Consider the following 20241-nt stretch of genomic DNA (forward strand, 5'->3'; position numbering starts at 1 on the left):
ATAAATTTATTTTATCTATGAAATACAATTGATAAACAATTTATCATATTTGTTAAATGACATTGATTTTAAAAAAAATTTCTATTTCCATTATTTTCTATTAACAATTTTAAAATAATTTTAAATAAAATTTAATGTAAAATATAAATTAAATAAACTTAAAAATATTAATAAACATATTTGTATAACATTTATATAAAAATTTAATTTAATTTTAATTTAGAGAGAAAAATTTTTTTAATTTGAAAAAAAATTAAAATTGAATTGAGACAAAATACAAATATAAAAGCCAAATTTAGACTAAAGTAATGACATTTATCTGTCATTATTACATTAAACTATTACTATCATCACTTGATATGTGACAATTCTTTTTAATTTAAAAAATAAAAGTTAAAAAATTAAAAAAATCACCAAGTGATACGTCAAACCTTTTTAATGTTTATAGGAAATGATCTAATTATATAAAATTTCCCAAAATATTGAAACACACAAAAAGGAAAAACGATTTAAGATTTTCTACAAAAGTGTGAACGAATAACATGATTTGACCTTTATATAATATTATATATATATATATATATATATATATATATATATATATATATATATTGTATCTTTGATATATATGTATTTTATGTGTGTGTTTATGACTATTGTTTGCTATAGGTTGTATCTTTGATAATAAATAATCCCAATTAGTTTTTGACATTTATAATTTAGAATCATCTCACTTAGGAGAATAAAAAGTACATTTTAACTTCAGTTTTGGAATCCGATGCAGATATTAGCAATGTAATAAGTTTAACTTTTTTTATATCCATTCTACAACAATAGATGTAACATATGGAATTAGAAAAAAAAAATACATATAGTCCAATGCATTAACTGCCTAGCAATCTTAACTGGAAAATAATAAAAGCATCTGCAATATCTACTTTAATAAATCACAATGGTGTCTTTGTCAACTACAATATATATGGTCTTTACAATTGGTACTTAATACAAAAATTCACATACTAAATGAATTAAACAGAATCGAAATCCAGCATTGAGATCCATATAGCAAAATATTTTCTACATGAATTCATAATTAAGCACTTAGAGAGGGACATTTTAACATAAGATAATCAAATCAAAGTTTTAAATTTTAAATCATATATTAATCTCACCAACAACTCCTTATGATATTGGGAGCTCAAGGTTTATTCAGACATATAAATCTAATCACATGAGACATTTTATTACTCTTTATCTAAAATTTTAAAATAATGAGTTAATAGACTGTATTTTTACTTTTTTGTTTTTGTATTATACGGTGTATCAGTACATGTTTAGGCCAACTGACTACAGATAGAACTACGCTCGGGACAGACAACCATTAAAGATAGTTAAAAGTTAATTAATGTAGTATAACAGTCTTTAATGAATAGTTAACAGATATCTTAACAACCAATAATAATCAATTAATAAATTTGATTATTATAAACTCTATAAATATAGATTTAATATGATAGAATAGTTTTTACATATCAACTTGGGGTGAACCGGAATAAAAACATCGAAATTCAACTAAAACAAGACTATCTTCCATTGACCCAATATAACCGAAACAATTTTTATTCGATTTAAAACTTAAACTCACATTTTGAATTCTAAGACAAACAAACACACATCAATGATAACGAGCAGCAACCAGAACATCAAAAAGCAGATCTAACAGCCCAACGACAAGAGGAGTAGATCAGCAGAGTGGAACACCACCGGCACCAAGTGGAACAAGGTGACTAGCGCAATATAACTGGCGACGAGCAATAGTTTCAGACAAAACGAAAATGCAAAGATGAATACGAAGAGGAAGGAAGTTGCGTTGCTAGAGAGGATTTTGGACTTCAAAACAGGGAGAGAAGACTTGAAGAAGAAGAAAGAAGTTAGGGTTGCATAGTGTGGAAGAGTCTTTTGGGATTTTTATTACACTACTACATCGGTTTTAATATCAACCTAACATGTATTTCTTTTATTACAAAATTATAATTGCGTTTTTTTGTTACATTATTATTAATTAAATCGATGTAAAACATTGTTGTAAAAAGGTCATTTTGCACCAGTCTTTGGTTTCACTCTATCAATTAAAACTTCACTTAAAACAATTTTCAAATAAATATTTTGATCAACGACTTCCAAAGAACAACAAAATAATTTGGATTGGTACCAAGGTAAATAAAATTAAATAAATTATATGTAACACAAAGTATGTTTTTTTTTTTAATTTTAGTTTAAAAATAGTCACGTATAATTAACCATTTATGCATTAGAATTGATCCAGATGGCCACGTGTAAGAAATCAATAAAGGCGATTGTCCCAATTTGAAGTATGTTCTAAATTTCTACTTTTTAATTAATTTGACATATTTTTTTTGGGGAGTTCGGTTTACCTTTAAGATGTTGTTATTTGTGATGGCAAAATTATAAATTTTGTTAGATACCGACAAAATACATACAGGTAGATTCACCTTGTACACCCGAATATATCAAACAACATCGTATCATTATTACTAATCGAATCAAATTTTAAGAAGAAAAAGTTTTTACTTCTTTTTATTATTTTATTTTTCTTTATAAATATAAAAATTCACTTTTATTAAGATTATTTTACTCTTATAATATCGAATGATAATTATTAGAGCTAAAGAATATTTTTCCGGTGAAAAAAATGAATTATAATTAATTTTTCACATCAATAATTTAGGAATATGTTCCTTTGAGTACTGATTTTGTAGTTTGTACATTAATTTTTTTTATTAAAATAAAAGAAAGCATGAAAGGAGAGATAATTAAATTTAAAGAAAATAAAGAATATATCTTGAACTAATTGAACATCAAACGAACTTATAAACCTAAAACAACGTGGCAGGACCAAAGCCATCGTCATGATGCACGTAAATAACGCATGAAACGCAGAATTTTAGGAAGAGATAAACCTAAATAACGAACGGTGTAACTGGATTGTCGTAGTGCCAACCGTTTTGTTCCATGATATCCCCTCCCATATAATCCCTCGTAACATTTGCAATCAAAAACCCACCTTCATCCACCAAAATAACGTTCATTCCTATTCCCTCTCCCTGTCTTCCTTCTTCATTGGATCGATGAGAGTTGGTACAGTTATGTTTCCGCTACATCGATAACCCAATTGTACCAAAACATCGATCTGGGTTCAAATCCAAGAAATGGAAGTTCAGCGCATGAGGGAATTATTGGCACTTTGGTCCTCCTTTAAAACCAGCAGAATTGCCCTTGTCGGTGGAAACCACACTGCTGCCAGATTCTGCACTCGCTAATACACCTTTTTGCCTCTCCCTCTCTCTTTCTCTCCCCCGTCTTTTTTCTTCATTTCCCTCTACACGACATTACTTTCTATACCTTCTTATTCACCGTCTTTTTCCTCTTGCCTACCACCATGAATTCCAGACGTTATGCCTTGCCACTTCTTGCATTCTTCATACTGGCTTCCTTTGTATTCACAATGAGATCACCCTTGCTTGAAAAAATCTCCCGTGCCAACACCGACGAGGCTCTGTCACTTATACTCCACCAATTAACCCATCAAGCGCTCGTGAATGAACCACAGCAGAAAGCGGTTAACGAAGCTGAGTCCCTCGTTCCGGCTGCGCCGAGAAAGATGTGTGGTTACACGAGCGACATGAAGAAAGCGGCGCTGCAGAAACTGGAGGACGTGCTTCTTGAGCCGCCAAGAGCGGCTTCTATGAAGTCGCGGAAGTACTCGAAGCGGACGAGGTTCTTGCCGGATTTGATGGGTGACTCGTTGGTGAGCTACCCTCGGCGCGTTTTCATCGACGTTGAGTTGTCGGGGAAAGAGGGCGGAAGTGGAACAAAGTGGTTTATGGAAAACTACCCGACGAGGAACATGCCGTTCGAGATGTACGATGTGAAGACGGTGGCCGAGGAACTGCAGCAGAATGAGGAGATAGGGATGTCGGATTGGCTGAGGAAGAATGTGAAGGAGGAAGAGTTTGTGGTGATGAAAGCTGAGGCTGAAGTTGTGGAGGATATGGTGAAGAGCAATTCCATTGGGTTAGTGGATGAGCTTTTCTTGGAATGCAAACCCAACCTTGGGAGAAGCAAAGGAGGAGACACTTCCAGAAGAGCCTATTGGGAGTGTTTGGCTTTGTATGGACAATTGAAGGATGAGGGTGTCGCAGTGCACCAATGGTGGGGTTAGGGCAAACACAAAACTGCGTATTAGGGTTTCTGTGCTCATGGAGAGAAATAATCAAGAGAAACAAATTTCTCATTATTATTTTATTTAAGCCTTGTTTGAGAAAATATCTCAATTTGAAAAGGTTTTATAAAATAATAATATTTTTACCCACAATTTTTTTTATATTTATTTGACATTAATATTTATTATATATTATTTTTTATATGTCAAATAAATATAAATATATATATTGATATGTGTTGTTAACTTAATTCATGATCCATAGATTAATCCTAATTCACATTTTAAAAAACACAATTTTAGGAAGTTCCTAAAATGGGGTTAAAAAAATATCTCAACCCCTATAACTCTTTTTCAAGTGAGTTAGGATGAGGGTTAAGGTAGTTTTAGTCCCAACCCACTATAAAACTTTGTATTCCCTTACAAGGATAATTAAATATCCTTTTCTATTTATATATGATTTATATGTTTTTCTAAAAATATTCAATGATTTTGGTATTGTTTAGATACTATGTAGATATAATCTTTTACAAGAAAAAAATGTTTGACCATATTTATCAGAAATACTTTTTTATTAAAGAAGTAAAAATTTAACTTTTTTTCAATTAAAATAACAACTTTTATAAAAAAATCAATATTAATCTTATTAAAATATTTAATATGATACTAAACTAAATTCTTTAATAAAAGTTATACACTATTAAATGTTTTTAGAAACCTATATAAATATTGTAAAAAATATTTTTCATAAGCAAATAAAATTCATTTATACAATAATTAATAATGTCCAGTAATTTTGTTTTAATCTATCAAACAGTTGTCCATCACTGCTGAAAGAAAAATAAAGAAAATAAAAAGACACTAGAATTTGAAGTTCGAGGTAGTTTCTAACTGGGGAGTGTTTAATATATAATTTATAATGTAATCATTGAACATTATTCAAAACTGGTGCCATCATGATAGCTGAAAATACCACCACCAACTCTTCTATCAATTTGTTAAAAAAAAAAATCATATTGAATGCTTAAAATAAAATTAAATAAAATATTTTCATTGAATAATTAAGCTAAGTGAATACTATATACGTACCTTATATAAACTCCATTTTTTTAAATTTATCTCACTCTATTAATTAAATTAGAAACCCACCTGAACAAATGCAGTAAAAAAAATCTGTAAATTAAATCTGATATACATATGTAACCTATTCCTAACTATTGTATTATGCTCACATGAACTTTGAAGTAATAAACTATATCTAACTACCTGTTTTAACAATAATACTATATCTAACTAATAAAAATAAATATAAATAAAATTTTAAATCTGTTTATAAACTATACTGTGATAAATATATATTTTAATATGTTATAATTTTATTATATGATTTGATAATTTATTATTTTGTAATTTAATTTATGTAATAATTTAATAGTTTAATATGTTATAAATTCTTATATTTAAAATGAATATTTTTTCTAATAAAATATTTTACGAGTTAATTTGATTCACATAATTTTTTGTAAATATTTTGATTTTAATTCACATGACTTTTTTTAGATATATTTTGATTCTGTAAATCTTTTTATAAAGAGTTTTCTAGTCATGTAAATTTTTCTCATCTAAACTCAGATGAACGAGTGTCAAACCATGTAATAAAGGCCATTCACGGGTTAGAAAGTAAGGAGTCACGTATTCACAGATTCTACAGTGAACGAATTTACACTTAAGTAAAAAGTAACGTAGGATCGCATACATACGAGTAAATTATACAGAAAAAGGTTTACTGGGCCACATCCTTCTTCCATGATTTAGTTTTGTCACTGTTAAAGATCAATTCATATGTAGGTTTTAAAAGTCCTATTATGAATTAATATAACATTCTTTATTATTTATATTAATTTTATTATGGAATTGTTTCTGGTTTTTTACTTTTTGCTGTAAAAAAAATTAAAAGAAAAACTACTACAGGTGATTTGTTTGTGCCATTCGGCCTTGTGGTTGAACCATATGGATGGTCGATGAGAGGGGTACTTATCGTTGTTAGATATCAGTTGTGGAACAGAAGAATATACAGGAAAAAGTTTTTTAACAATTTTTTAGATAACTTTTTTACAATTGTTCACATGGTAGTTCGTGATTGATCTGTTTCAAATATACAAAACAATAAAATAATAACACATAGTTTATTGTCAAAAAATTTGTTAACTTATCATGATCCGAATATATAACTATTATGAAGAATATAATTATGGATTGCTAGTTTTCGGTCTTTTGGTTTTATTCTAGAAAAATGTTATTTTAACAATTTTTTTGACAACTTTCTTATAACAATCTATGTGGTAGTTTGTAATTGGTTCATTTCAAATATACAAACTAATAAAATAGTAACACATAGTTTATTGTCAAAAAATTGTTAACATGTCATAATCATTTATTCTAACTATTCATGGTTGAATCAATCGGCACTTTTTCTGTATTTAGACTTATGCTACTTCTTCTAATAATTTTTAATGAAAAATGTTTCTTTAACAACTTTTTTGACAACTTTTTTATAATGATCTATGTGCTAGTTTGTGATTGGTCCGTTTCAAATATACGAATCAATAAAATAGTTACACATACTCTTTGTGAAAAAATTGTTAAAATATCATGATCTTTTATAATATATTTTATTGGCTGATTGAGAAATGACTCTTTATAAAATCAATTTAAATATTGCGCATTAATTAGAGTTTTTAATAGTCTCATGTTTAGTGAATACATTAATGTTGGGAAGATAAAAAATTGGAATCAAAATTCAGTTCAATAATTTATTTTGTTTTTACAAGCTAGTTTCTCTGTATAGGTTTCTTCTTTTTTATTTATAGCACTCACAATTTATGTCTATATGTTTCTTTTCTAAAAACGCGTTTCATAATTTAAAAACTGGTGTATAAATAAAAATATTTTTTATTAAGTCAATGTAAGTCTAATAAATTATACCAATATATAAAAGATTTTCACATATTAATTGAAATTGTATCTCAATTTAACAACGAAACATATTCGAACAAAATAAAAAGTAATAACTTATCATGTAAAACATATTGCATCTCAATTTACCAACATGTAATTTTTATTACGAAAATAATTTACCAACATATGTAATTTTTATTACAAAAATGACATCACTACATCTATTATGATAGATTTTTTAAAATACATCATAATATATCTTTGTTTTATTACAAAAATACCACTGATCAATGTATTATGATGAGTAAATTTCACCTACTATAATAGCCCGTCATAAAATCTTCTTTTTTCCATTAGTGTATGAACTAAAACATAAACTTGGATATTAGACCTCACTTCAAAAAAAACAAAACATAAAACCAATAATAAATAATAAAAAATAAAAATAAGGATTATGCTTAAATTATTTTAATAACCAAAACCTTAAATTTATCTATATATTAGGTTTAGTTCTCTAAATAGCCGAAGGATAATACTCTCAAAATAAAATATTTAATTTAAATAAGAAAGGGATTAATCTTCATGTTTTATCAGAATTGAAATCTAATACTTTTCAAATTAAATAATATTATATAAAAAAATATTTAACCTCGGTTTTTATCAGAATAAAAAACCTAGTACCTCTTTTACGGTCAGTTGGTGATAATTAAAGCCTATTTTAGGTTTTCTTTTAAATAACTTTTTTATATTTTGTTTCTGCTTACATATCAAATTTGGACATAATCATAATTAGTCTAATACAACAATATAAAATCAAACAAAACCAGCACATATTATAAATGATATCCAAAATTTGTAGGATAGACTAACATTGTAAAGTTCTAAATGAATCACAAGTAAATGTATATTTATTACCCTGAATCACATGTGTTAAATATTATTGTGCATTTTCATTATGTATTTTGCACAAACTATCCTGGAATATTCAATGGTTGTGATCCATTATATTAAATAGTAATTGAACTCATATGAATACACAATACAAGAAAATTAGTTGTTGCTAATGAAAATCTAACGATTTTGTAAAAAAATTTATTATTATCGACTGACTTATTAACAAATATTGTTTTTTAAATTACCAATAGAAATATTCGTAGATACGCTTAAATAAGAAATGGTGAACCAAATTTTCGTTGATAAAATAATAATTGTTAATGTAATATTTAATTGTAAAAATATTTATTATGAGTAAAAAATTAAAAATAATTATTAAAATTAACTTTTAAGATAAAGTGAGTGTTGTTTTATTTTAAAAGACTTGGAAGTGATTGAAAAATCAATTTGCAAATAAAATTTGTAAGAAATTTGACTGATTTGATAATAAAAAAATATATTTTAATAAATAAAAAAAATAAAAATTATCAAATTGGTTTTAAGAATAATTATAATATAAATTGATATTTAAGAATAATATAATTTTTTGTAAAAATTATTTAAAATTGTAGAATTAAAAAATAACAATAAATAATTAATAAAAATATATTTTCTTTAGGATAATGAAATTTTTTCTTTAGTATATAATTTAACCATATGGTATTACGTATTAATAAATTAGTAATTATATAATGAAAACAATGTACTCATTTTTTATTTTATATACTGTTTCACTACACTTTTCCTTTCACAACTATCATTTTTCCCTTCTCTTCAAAGACTTACCTTCACTTTCCACCGTGTATGCAACTAGCCCAATGACAAAAAGGAAAAACAAAAGAATAAAAAAATCAAACAGAAGAGGTTTTTTTCCTTATATACTCTCAAATCTGAGTGCATATTCTTTCACATGATTTGTTTAAGGGGCATATTCTTCTACATGCTCTGTTTAAGGGGCATATTCTTCCATATAAGTAGCATCCATACATGCCGCTTGTTCCATCAGCAAAATGTTTCTTTAAGAAGTAACTTGGCACCCATATCTGGTAGTAAAATGCCATTGAAATGCAACTGAATCATTGGGTACCTCCCCTTTAGCTAGTCACCTCAATCGTTAGAAGCAACTTCGGTTACAATTGATTTACTCTGATGATGTTGTCGGGCGTATAAAAGAAAAGTAAAGTAGCAGAGGAGAAAAAAATGGAACACAATGGATATTTTTCAAAATGAAGGAAAAGAACTTAACCTTTTCAAAATGTGTGCATATATGTGCAAGAACTTAACTTTTTCAAAATGTGTGCATATATGTGTAATACATTTATAATAATTCAAATAAAATAGAAAGCACCACGTAACCAAGATTTTAGTAAAATGTGGATACAAAACTGACTTGCTTCTAAAGTGTAACAACCACTTATTGACTGAGTCCTATTTAATAAATTGAAATAAATTAAGACAGTTACAAAAGCATAATTTTAACACTCCTGCCTTTTGAACTGCAAATTTCAATCTTCTGTCTTAAAAATTCAAATTTGTCGATTGGAAGTGTCTTTGTAAGCATGTCATCTAATTGATCTTCAGAGTAAACTAAGTTTATTTCTCCATTTTGCTGCATTTCCCTCAAGAAATAGAGCTTGATGTTGAAATGTTTAATTTTTCCATGACACACTGGATTGTTTGCAATTGCAATTGCAATTGCAATTGCTGCCTGATTGTCAACAAAAATCTCAGTTTTATTCTTCTGTTGAATATGTAAATCACTTAAAATCTTTTTCAGCCATAAAACTTACAGTTGTTGTTACTGCTATGAATTCAGCCTCTACAGTGGATTGTGCTACAATCTCTTGCTTCTTTGTGCACCATGAGAAAACTCCTGAACCTAGGCTAAAACAATATCCTGAAGCACTTTTCATGTCATCATTGGATCCAGCCCAATCACTATCAGAAAATCCATACAACATGAATTCTTTACACTTTTCAAATTTAACACCATAATCAAAAAGTGTCTTTTACATACCTCAGTATTCTTTTTGCTGCTCTTAAATGCATTTCACTAGCACAATGCATAAACCGAGATAAGAGACTTAGAGCAAATAGAATTTCTAGCCTTGTTGCAGTGAGATATGTTAGACATCCAATCAAGCTCCTAAAGTATCCTTCATCAACTTTATCAGCACCATCTTCCTTGGTGAACTTCTCCCTTTGATTCATTGGTGTGCTAATTGCTTTGCACTCCTCCATTTTAAATTTCTTCAATATTTCCTTTGCATATTTTCTTTGACAAATGAACACTTCATCCTTAATTTGTTTGATTTCAAGTCCAGGAAAATAGGAAATGAGACCAAGATCTGTCATTTCAAAGGCTTGCATCATTTATTGCTTGAACTCCTCAACTAGCTTTATGTCTTCTCCTGTCACCAAAAGATCATCAACATAGAGGGAAACTATGAGAAGGTTATTTCCCTTATGTTTCACATAAAGAGTGGACTCAGATAAGCTTTTTGTGAAGCCTAGGTTTAGTAGGTAATCATTTATCCTACTGTACCAGGCCCTTGGCACTTGTTTTAGGCCGTATAGGACCTTCTTAAGTAGATAAACTTTATCTTCTTCACCATGCTTCACAAATCCCTCTCGTTGCTCCACATATATTTCTTTTTGTAGAACTCCATTTAAGAAGGCTGATTTGACATCTAATTGGAATATTTTCCAGCCCTTTTGCGCAGCTACAGTTAGCACTAGTCTGATTGTATCTAATCTAGACACAGGAGCAAACGTGTCAGAATAATCAACACCAAAAATTTGTGCATACCCTTTAACGACGAGTCTAGCATTATATTTGTTGATTGTGCAATCTGCATTAAGCTTTGTTCTGAAAACCCATTTGATTCTAATGACTTTTCTATTTTTAGGCCTGTCAACTAGTTCCTACGTTTTGTTTTTTCTTATCATAGACATCTCCTCCATTGCATTTTTCCATTGTGGGAGTTTTAGTGCTTCCTGATAGCTAGCAGGTTTACAAATCGCTACATTACATCTTCCAATTCATTCTGCAACAACTTTGTGGTTTGTTGTTCAGGATTATTATCTTGTATATTGTGAAAGGATTCAGTTGTGCTTTGTGAGTTCTTCCATTCCCATTGCTGACCTTCATTGAAATGCACATCTCTAGTGATAGTCATCTTTCCGGTTTGAGGATGATACACTTTGTAGGTTTTTCAAACTGTACGATATCCCACAAAGATGCTCGAAATTGCCTTCTTGTCAAGTTTATCACGCTTAACCTGAGGAACATGTGCAAAACAAACACAACCAAATACTTTAAGAAAGGTTAGAGAAGGCTTATACTCATACCAAGCCTCAAATGGAGTTTTGTCTTTGAAGACTTTAGTTGGAAGTCGATTTTGCAAGAAAACTGCTGTATTAGGCGCCTTTGCCCAAAATGTTCTAGGTAGCTCCTTCTCATGCAACATGCATCTAACCATCTCCATTACCGATCTATTTCTCCTTTCACTAACTCCATTTTGTTGAGGAGTGTAAGGAGTTGTTAATTGATGCTCAATCCTGCTTCTTCACAAAATTGATTAAATTTTGTTGATGTATATTTCTTTCCATTGTCTGATCTTAGAAATTGAATCTTGTAGCCACTTTGAGTTTTTACCATTTTCTTGAACTTCATAAATACTCCAGCCACTTCATGCTTGAATTTTAAGAAAAAAATCCAGCACATTCTTGTAAAATTATCTATGAATAGAACAAAATAGAGACTACTTTGTAGTGATGGTGTTCTTTGAGGTCCTGCTACAACAGTGTGAATTAGCTGCAACTTTTGAGAGGCTCTCCAAGCTTATTTGGGAAAAGTCTTTCTGTTTTGTTTACCAAATTGACAAGCATTACAGTTTGGCAAATTATCATAAAGTATTGGTACACCTATTGACATGTCATTCTTCTTTATTTTTAGCATTCTTTCAAGGTGACAGTGACCAAGTCTCTTATGCCAGAGTTCTGTGGGACTGAATTGAGTGTAATAGGCTGTCTGCTCCTCCTCTATTGGATTAAATGCGAAACTTTTACCTCTCATTTTAATCCATAGAACTTCCCGGCCATCAATATCATAGATAAGGCAATGTTGATGTTCAAAGGACACTTTAAATCCCTTTTCCATCAACTGACCTACACTTAGCAAATTTTGATCAATGTCAGGTACATAAAGAACATTGGAGATTGTTTTTGTACCTGAGCTCGTTGAAATTACTATGGTTCCTTTTCCTTTTGCAGAAATATAGCTACCATTTCCTATTCTGACCTTCGAGACTTTAGTGGGCTTCAAGTCCTTGAATAGAGTTTTGTCACATGTCATATGGTTGGTACATCCACTGTCAATCAACCAATATTCTGAGTTACTCTTTGCTGAAAAACACGCTGCAGAAAATATATGATCTTCTTCATCTTGTTCAACAACTTGGGCATTGTCTTCGTGCTGTTGAAGTTTGCTTCTACAAATTACAACTTCATGTCCAAGCTGATTATATTTACTACACTTTGCGTCTGGTCTCTTCCAACATTTAAATGGTGGATGTCCCATTTTTCTACAATGTTGACAAGGTGGACAATTTTTCTTTTTATCCTTGCCTTTGTTTGTGATGTTTTCGCTGCTTGTTGGCTGATTCTTCTTGAAGTTTTTCTTCTTACTAGTTCCAGCAACGTGATGCTTTGCTGGTAAAGCACCTTCAACCACGTGTTCCTGCCTCATAAGCCTCCGTTGCTCTTGGGCCTGCAAGGCATGTAACACTTCCGCTAAAATGATCTTGGACAGATCCTTTGTGTTCTCTAGGGTGGTTATGGATGCCTCATATCTTTCTGGCACTGTTACAAGGATTTTTTTTGATAATTCTACAATCAGAAAAATTAGTGCCAAGTAATCTTACCTTGTTAGCAATGCCAAGTAACCTGTTTGAGTATTCTTTAATTGTCTCATACTCTTTCACCCTTTGAAGCTCAAATTCCCTCATCAAGTTCAACACTTGCATGCCTCGAATTTTGTCATCTCCGACATATTCTCCCTTTAGATAATCCCATATTTTTTTTGTTGTATTTAAAGTCATGATTCTAGTGAAAATGGTTGTCGAAACACCAGCAAAGAGACATGATTTTGCCTTTGCTTTCTGGGTTTTTTTCTCCTTATGAGTTTTGATCTGGGCCAAGGTGGGATTGTCTGGCAGCGGAAGTAATTCAAAATCCTCTTCAACAACTTTCCAAAGATCCAAAGCCTCAAGGTAAGCTTCCATTTTTACAGCCCAGAGATCATAGTTTTCCCGATAAAAAACAAGAGGTGCTGCTTGGGAGAAATTTGTTTCAGAACTCATTTTCACAGGTCCGTAAGATGATTGCTCTTATACCAATTTGTTGGGCGTATAGAAGAAAAGTAAAGTAGCATAGGAGAAAAAAAATGAAACACAGTGGATACTTTTCAGAATGAAGGAAAAGAACTTAACTTTTTCAATATGTGTGCATATATGTGCAATACATTTATAATAATTCAAATAAAATAGAAAGCACCCACGTAACCAAGATTTTAGTAAAACATGGATACAAAACTGACTTGCTCCTAAAGTGTAGCAACCACTTATTTACTGAGTCCTATCGAATAAATTGAAATAAATTAAGACAGTTACAAAAGCATAATTTTAACATATGTTTTATCTGTAAGTCAGGCCCAAACTGCAGTTCGGCTAAACATATATCAGTAACAATCATTTCTTTAGGTGATCTTTTGAAGTATTATTACTTGATTCATTAAGAAGTGCTTTATATGTAGCATGGAACCGAATACTCCCTGTGCGCAATTTCTTCAAACTAGTGGAACCGGATATGCGAGATGGAACCGAATATAAGAACATGTGCATTTTCTTCTCACCACTAGAACCGGATACCCCATTTATGGAACCAAATACACGATCCTGAACAACATCAAACTCTTCTTCAATCCATCAACTTGTCCTCAACTGGAAGCTTCTTCTTCGTCATCAATCAACCTCGTTCTTCATCTTCTCAAGCACATCCCTCCAACCTGCAACAACCACATACAAATCACAAAAATAAATTACCTCTCAGCACACACACAACTCTAAACACTTGTGCACAGCTGCTCAAAGCTCAAACATTTGCATAGTGTATCCTTCGTAGTATTTGACAAATAGTAGAGGACACATATGTCATTTTTGAGTAAATCAACGCAAATCTCCTCGTGATAGCAAGATGGTTAAAACACTCCCATCTTGCAAATCACCGCATTTCAATGATCGCAAATCAATGCAAATGAACAACACTTATCCCGCAAATCATCGCGCTCTTTTCTTTTTAAACAATGAATACCTTCAAGTGAACACAATGTAAGTGTTGAGTCATTAAAGAATCATCCTTATTTTTCAAGTTTACTAGCTTTCTAATAAAAAATGTATTGTTTAAAAAAAATTTAGACTTAAACAACCTGCTTAATCTCTTTCACAATTAGTTATCAGCAAAAGTCTCATTAATACATGATTTACTTATGATAATAATGGATTGATTTATCCATCTGCCAATAATCTTTCTATTTATCTTTTTTAATCTTCCTTAAATTAATATGTTGGCTAACACTTTGTTTATTAATAAAATCATACAAGTCTTTGTAAAATAATAAATATTTTACGTAAACATTAAATAATTGGTATAATCTAATTTAACCTCATCAATCTCATCACTCTCTCCCATATTGAGAGCATAAACCAAAAATACTAGTTGTTAAAATGTTAAAAAGACAAAAAAATAATAATAATAACAACCAGAAATAAAACCCAAATTAATTCTTCTCTTTTTTTTGCAAGTTAGTTTGTTTGCACGACTTACACACAGGGTACAATGATTGCTTTTGTTTTCTTTTTCAATCTTTCGGTGGCTTCTTTATTTTCTCACCTTATCACCATAGACACTTTCTGTCTATCTATTTTCCTCCTAAACACATGCAAAAGACTTCGTAATTTTAAATTGCATAGTAAATTAGTAACCCATAAAGAATTTTTTTTTAATTGAAGAAGTGTGAAATATATATTTTTAATTAAATCAGTGTGAATCAATAATGATCATAATCTACGTAAAAATTAGAGCATAGATTGCAAATATATAAGAATTTTAGTGAAAAAAAAAAAAACTATTTGCACTTTTCATAAGGGTATTTTCCGCCTCTCTTTTTATCATGACACTGGCAATCTGTTTTTACTTTATTTTTTCAAAATAAAAAGGTGTAAATTTTTATTTCTCAATAATCGTGAATCGATATTCATCTCGTACATTACACCAAACAAAACAACTGGTTATTCAATGATTTTTTTGGTAAATATAATAGTGTATTTATTTGGCCTCTTGCGTGAGTCCAGAATAGAGATAAAAAAACAAGGTGAACCAAATTCACGGATAGTCACAATTTCCGTGCCATATTATCACGGGTTCCCATTTATCACGGGTTGGAAGTAAACGGTCCCATATTAGCCAACTAAACAAACATCCTTAATTACTCTCGCATTATTAACTTCATCAAACATCAATATTACAATCATCAATTGGTCCCTTGTTAGGACAAGGATCAATGTAAGACAATATATAGTACCCCTATTTCACATTGAATAACTTCCAAAGCCACACAAGGCAAGCTTATTCACCTTTTTCTAAACACAAGGAAAGATCCAAAACTAGCTACCCAAACAAGAAAACCACTGCCACAATAAAACAAACAAAAAATACATCCAGCTAATTAGTTACAAACCTCACGGGCTATGCCAACCTTATTATTCACGGTATCAAACAAAATTCTAAGGTTCTGTTGCTGAAAGTTCGCAATCACGTTCAACACAGAGTTCACGTTATCCGGGGCCGCCGCCATCGCAAGGCAAGCCAGCGACCCGGCACTGCTGTGAATCAAGCTGTTCTCCAATGGCAGCTTCAGGTCCAATCCTTCGAAGTGAAGGGTAATTGGCGGTGCCAGATTTTCGTACGTCTTCACAAAACACGTGTCGAAAGCTCCAATGCTTGAGAACGTGCCTCCCACCTGCTTCCTGAACTCCTCCCTCACCGCGTTGTACACGGGCTCCACGAACCGGGTGATCACCGTTCCCGAATCAATTATGGTTCCGGATCCGGTATACGGGTTAAACTCGAGATACTCGCTGGGGAAAGACACCAGGACGCGCCCCACGCTGATTCCGGTGAAGTTCACGTAGTAAAGAGAAGGCCGGTGGGGGTTGCGCAGAAGCGGGGTGGTCCGGATGCTCTTGGGCTGGCCCACGGGCCCGAGTTTGAGCGACCCGGAGAAGTAGTACGATTTGAAGCTAGGAAGGCAGTAAGAGAATACACCGGAATAGTTTGTTCCGGACTGCGAGAGAAGCGACAGTGGCCCGCGGCCCAGACCCAAAAGTCCTTGGGCCGGAACTGAGGCCCCGGAGATGGTGTTGACGCAGCCGAAGGAGTAGTTAGGGATAACATCAGCGGCTAATCTGAGAGAGTCTTGGACGAGCGTGGCGGAGAAAGAGGAGCCGGCGTAGGTTTGGTTAAAGGAGCAGGCGCCGGTTCCTGTGGCGGGGCAGGAAAGCCCGCGGACCTGACCACACTGGGGTACGGAGCAGTCCAATGGGCCGTAGCTGGTGGAAGCTTTGGGGGAGAACGTGGTGTCGGAGCAGCCCGTGCAGCCGGAGCATGGGACGAAGGCCTCGTCGGTGCTGGTGTCCAAAACCATGAACAAAAGTTGACCGGGGGTTCCGAGTTTTGCCCTGACGATGTAGTTACCGATGTTGAAGGTCTGACCGGAAGCTATTGGGGCAGCGGAGACGGTCTTCTGGCCCAATAAGGTGGACAGGTACCTGACCCGGAGAGGGTCTTTTGAGGCCATATCCACGATCCTGGTGTCCCACGAGTCTGCCTTGGGTGGCCTGAACGGTGAGCATTTGCTGTAGACGGGAATCACGTTGAGGTCCGACTCATCCGGTTGAGAGCCACAAGGGTCAGTGGCATTGCCACTCATCACCCAAACTACACACAAAAATAGCCCAATGCCCAACTTAGCATCCATTGTTGATGACTTTTCTGGATGTGGACGAAGGTAGCTACTGCTACTAGTAGTAGCTATATTTCAGTGGTTGATGTCCATGCATGGCGGGGAGTGAGACCATTTATATAGACGCGGGAGCAAGTGGTTCTTGTAAATTTACGTAAACATCCTTCCCGATAGATATTTAATAATTGGGGCCTGTTATTTTGCTCTCTTTTTTTTGGTACACTATTCTTAACTTTGATTTTATATATGAATTTCTAAAAAGCTGTAGTATGAAAACGTTAAGAAATAAAACAGTGTGTACAGGTTTAGTTTTTAGTATAAAAGAGGGTGTGTAATATATGTGAAAAGCTGATATTAAATGCAGAAGAAGTACACTAAACAAAAAGGCTTTGTATCACTGATGTGAAGAAAAGGGAGAAACTGTGGTTAAGGCATATTGGAATTCAGTGCATTGATACTCTAAAGTGTTGCAGAACACTGTTGGTTCGCCAGGTCTGGAGCGTTTTTAGTATTCTCATAAAAGTGTAAGATTATATATATATTTTTTAAGAAAGAAGAAAATAAAAAATAATTTTTTTAAGAAAAAAGAAAATAAAAAATAATTAAAGATAATATATCAAATGAATATTAAATGTGTCAAATAATTATTTTTATGTAGCAGCAAACAGATCTGAAATTATTGAACCTTTTAATGTGCTTTCATTACCGTTGTAATTCAATGATTAATGAGTGATTAAGGTAACCTTTTCTGGAAGCAGGAGTGAAAGGGTAAGAATTATAAAGCTAGAAAGAAAGTGGTGGTGATCTGAATAAGTGTCGGGATTAGAAATTGATAGTTGATATTTTGTCCGTACATGGATAATGCAGGAGATGCGGTCGGTCACGGGCACTGGAAGACTTTTTTGCTCAAATCTCATTCATTCATGGACCTTCATTTCACTTCTGCCTTCACACAAATCTACTTCAAAATAAGATATCATTAAACATTAATGCCTTTAGCTTATAAAATATAAACAAGTTGCTCAACTCAACACTTTAAGCTCTAATTCCTCTTCTGGCTCTTTCCCTCACTCACCTTGCCAAAATAATTAAGATAATAACAAATAAAAAACATGCTGATTAAGATCGTCACGTAGAGTGTTTCAATATATAGTAAGACCGAAAAACGCATCTTGTTGTCTTTTTTTTCTCTTACTTCTAAACGACTTACTTTTACTTCTTCAAATCCAAATCTAACGGTGAGTATCTTTTTTTCTTTTTTACTTGAGTGGATTTGAGGGAGAAAAAATAAATAAATTTGAGAGAATTTGAAAATAAATTTTTTTATTGTTTATTTGAGTGGATTTATAAGTCAATTTTTTTAATCTGTCATATCAATTAAATTCTACACTAATTCTCACAAACATTGTTTTCAAATTCACTCTCACTTATCTCCAAATTCACTCAAATAAACAATAAAAAAATCATCTTGAAATTCACTCGATCACTCTCCCCTAAATTCATTCAAGTGAACAAAGTGTTAAAGATACTCATATTCTCAAGTTAGATTTTTATATATGAACTTAATTCACAATTAAGTATATGAACACACTTAAATATATGAACTCAATTAAGTTAATCTTATCTTTGTAGTTTATCCTTATATTTATAGGTATTTAATGGACCTTAAATTGACGCTGGCTTAATAACAAATATTTTGTAGACCTTAATTGATATTGGTCCAACAATATTAATATTCACTCTAACCCAATACTCACAAGCTCATTTCACCGACTTAATCATTAATTTAAAGAACATACTTAAACCACCTTGAATCTATAGCGTTCAGTTAACAAATCAGGTCTATTATTAGTGTTATTTATTACCTAACTTACCATTCGGATTAGATTACATACCATATATCATATATAATTGTCTTTCTCACATAAATCTAGATAGAAATAAATGACAAATGTTGAAAAGTAACAAGGCCATACCAATGTAAAAAACATGTTACGGATGGTAAGTTTAATGCACACGTGACAAATGAAAGAAATAATGATAAAGCGAATGATAAAAGGACAGAGAATAGAAGCAGGATGCTAGTTGAGATTAGGTGATTAGTCCATTGATGGCTGCAACTAAAAACAAAAGTGCAGAAACACAGTGTAATATATTACAGAAATCACATGTGGGAGAAAAATTTAAATATATAGGCCAACAAACACACAACGACGTTGAATATAAAGTTAAGGACACTGTCTTTCTGAATTTAATCTGATTAACCTAATTTTATATTTATTATTTTATAAATCTATAAACTACTCCCAGATTTTTACAGTTCATGATAGCCCCTATTCATGAATAGTAACATAATAAATAAAAAATTTTAATTTACAATTTGTTTGTTTAAAAATAAACTTAATTCAATTTTACAAAATTAATTTAAATGATGTTTTCGTTGATTTACTTCTTGTACATTAATTTTATATATAAGAAATGAAACAATAAATCCAATAAATCACAAATATAAATCCAATAAATCACAAATGTTATAGAATATACTTTAACTAATCACTTTATATTATATTAAAAAAATAAATTTTAAATTTAATTCAATATCACAAAATTAATTTATAAAATAAAATTTGTATTTATTTATATATTATAAATTAATTTTATGTGTAATTTATGTAAGACTTTAAAAATTTGTTTTATTATATATATATATATAAAGTGAAATTTGAAATTTAAGTTTGAAACGACATTTCTTCTAAAAGAAAGAATTCTTAAATTTTAAAATCCTCTATACGAAAAATACCTTTAAGATTTTTTATTGGATACAAAGTGCATGTTTAACCTCAACTCAAATTCTAATGCAATCCTACGTGTGATAATACAGTGTTATACTGTGTCTTTTATGTAACGAAATATGATGAAAGACCAACATAATCGAATTACAACAGTATATAATAAGAATCATTGTTAAGTCCATTTGTTCAATTAACAAATTTGTCAACTGACAATTAATCAAATAATCAAGTTT

The 20241-nt window shown here is 31.4% G+C and overlaps 2 protein-coding genes across 2 annotated transcripts; one reads left to right on the forward strand and one right to left on the reverse strand.

Moving 5' to 3' along the window:
• Positions 1-3057: 3057 nt before the first annotated feature.
• Positions 3058-4632, forward strand: LOC124834238 (uncharacterized). Its single transcript, XM_047308889.2, has one exon. The coding sequence runs from the start codon at positions 3461-3463 to the stop codon at positions 4241-4243; it is 783 nt and encodes a 260-aa protein (XP_047164845.2). The 5' UTR covers positions 3058-3460; the 3' UTR covers positions 4244-4632.
• Positions 4633-15663: 11031 nt separating this feature from the next.
• Positions 15664-17316, reverse strand: LOC124821828 (aspartyl protease AED3). Its single transcript, XM_047293776.2, has one exon. It carries the CDS (start codon positions 17229-17231, stop codon positions 15921-15923), a length of 1311 nt encoding a protein of 436 aa, XP_047149732.1. The 5' UTR covers positions 17232-17316; the 3' UTR covers positions 15664-15920.
• Between the last annotated feature and the right edge of the window lie 2925 nt (positions 17317-20241).

This window comes from Vigna umbellata, chromosome 2, assembly GCF_029865625.1.
Source record: "Vigna umbellata cultivar VRB3 chromosome 2, Vumbellata_1.0, whole genome shotgun sequence".
Lineage (NCBI taxonomy): Eukaryota > Viridiplantae > Streptophyta > Magnoliopsida > Fabales > Fabaceae > Vigna > Vigna umbellata.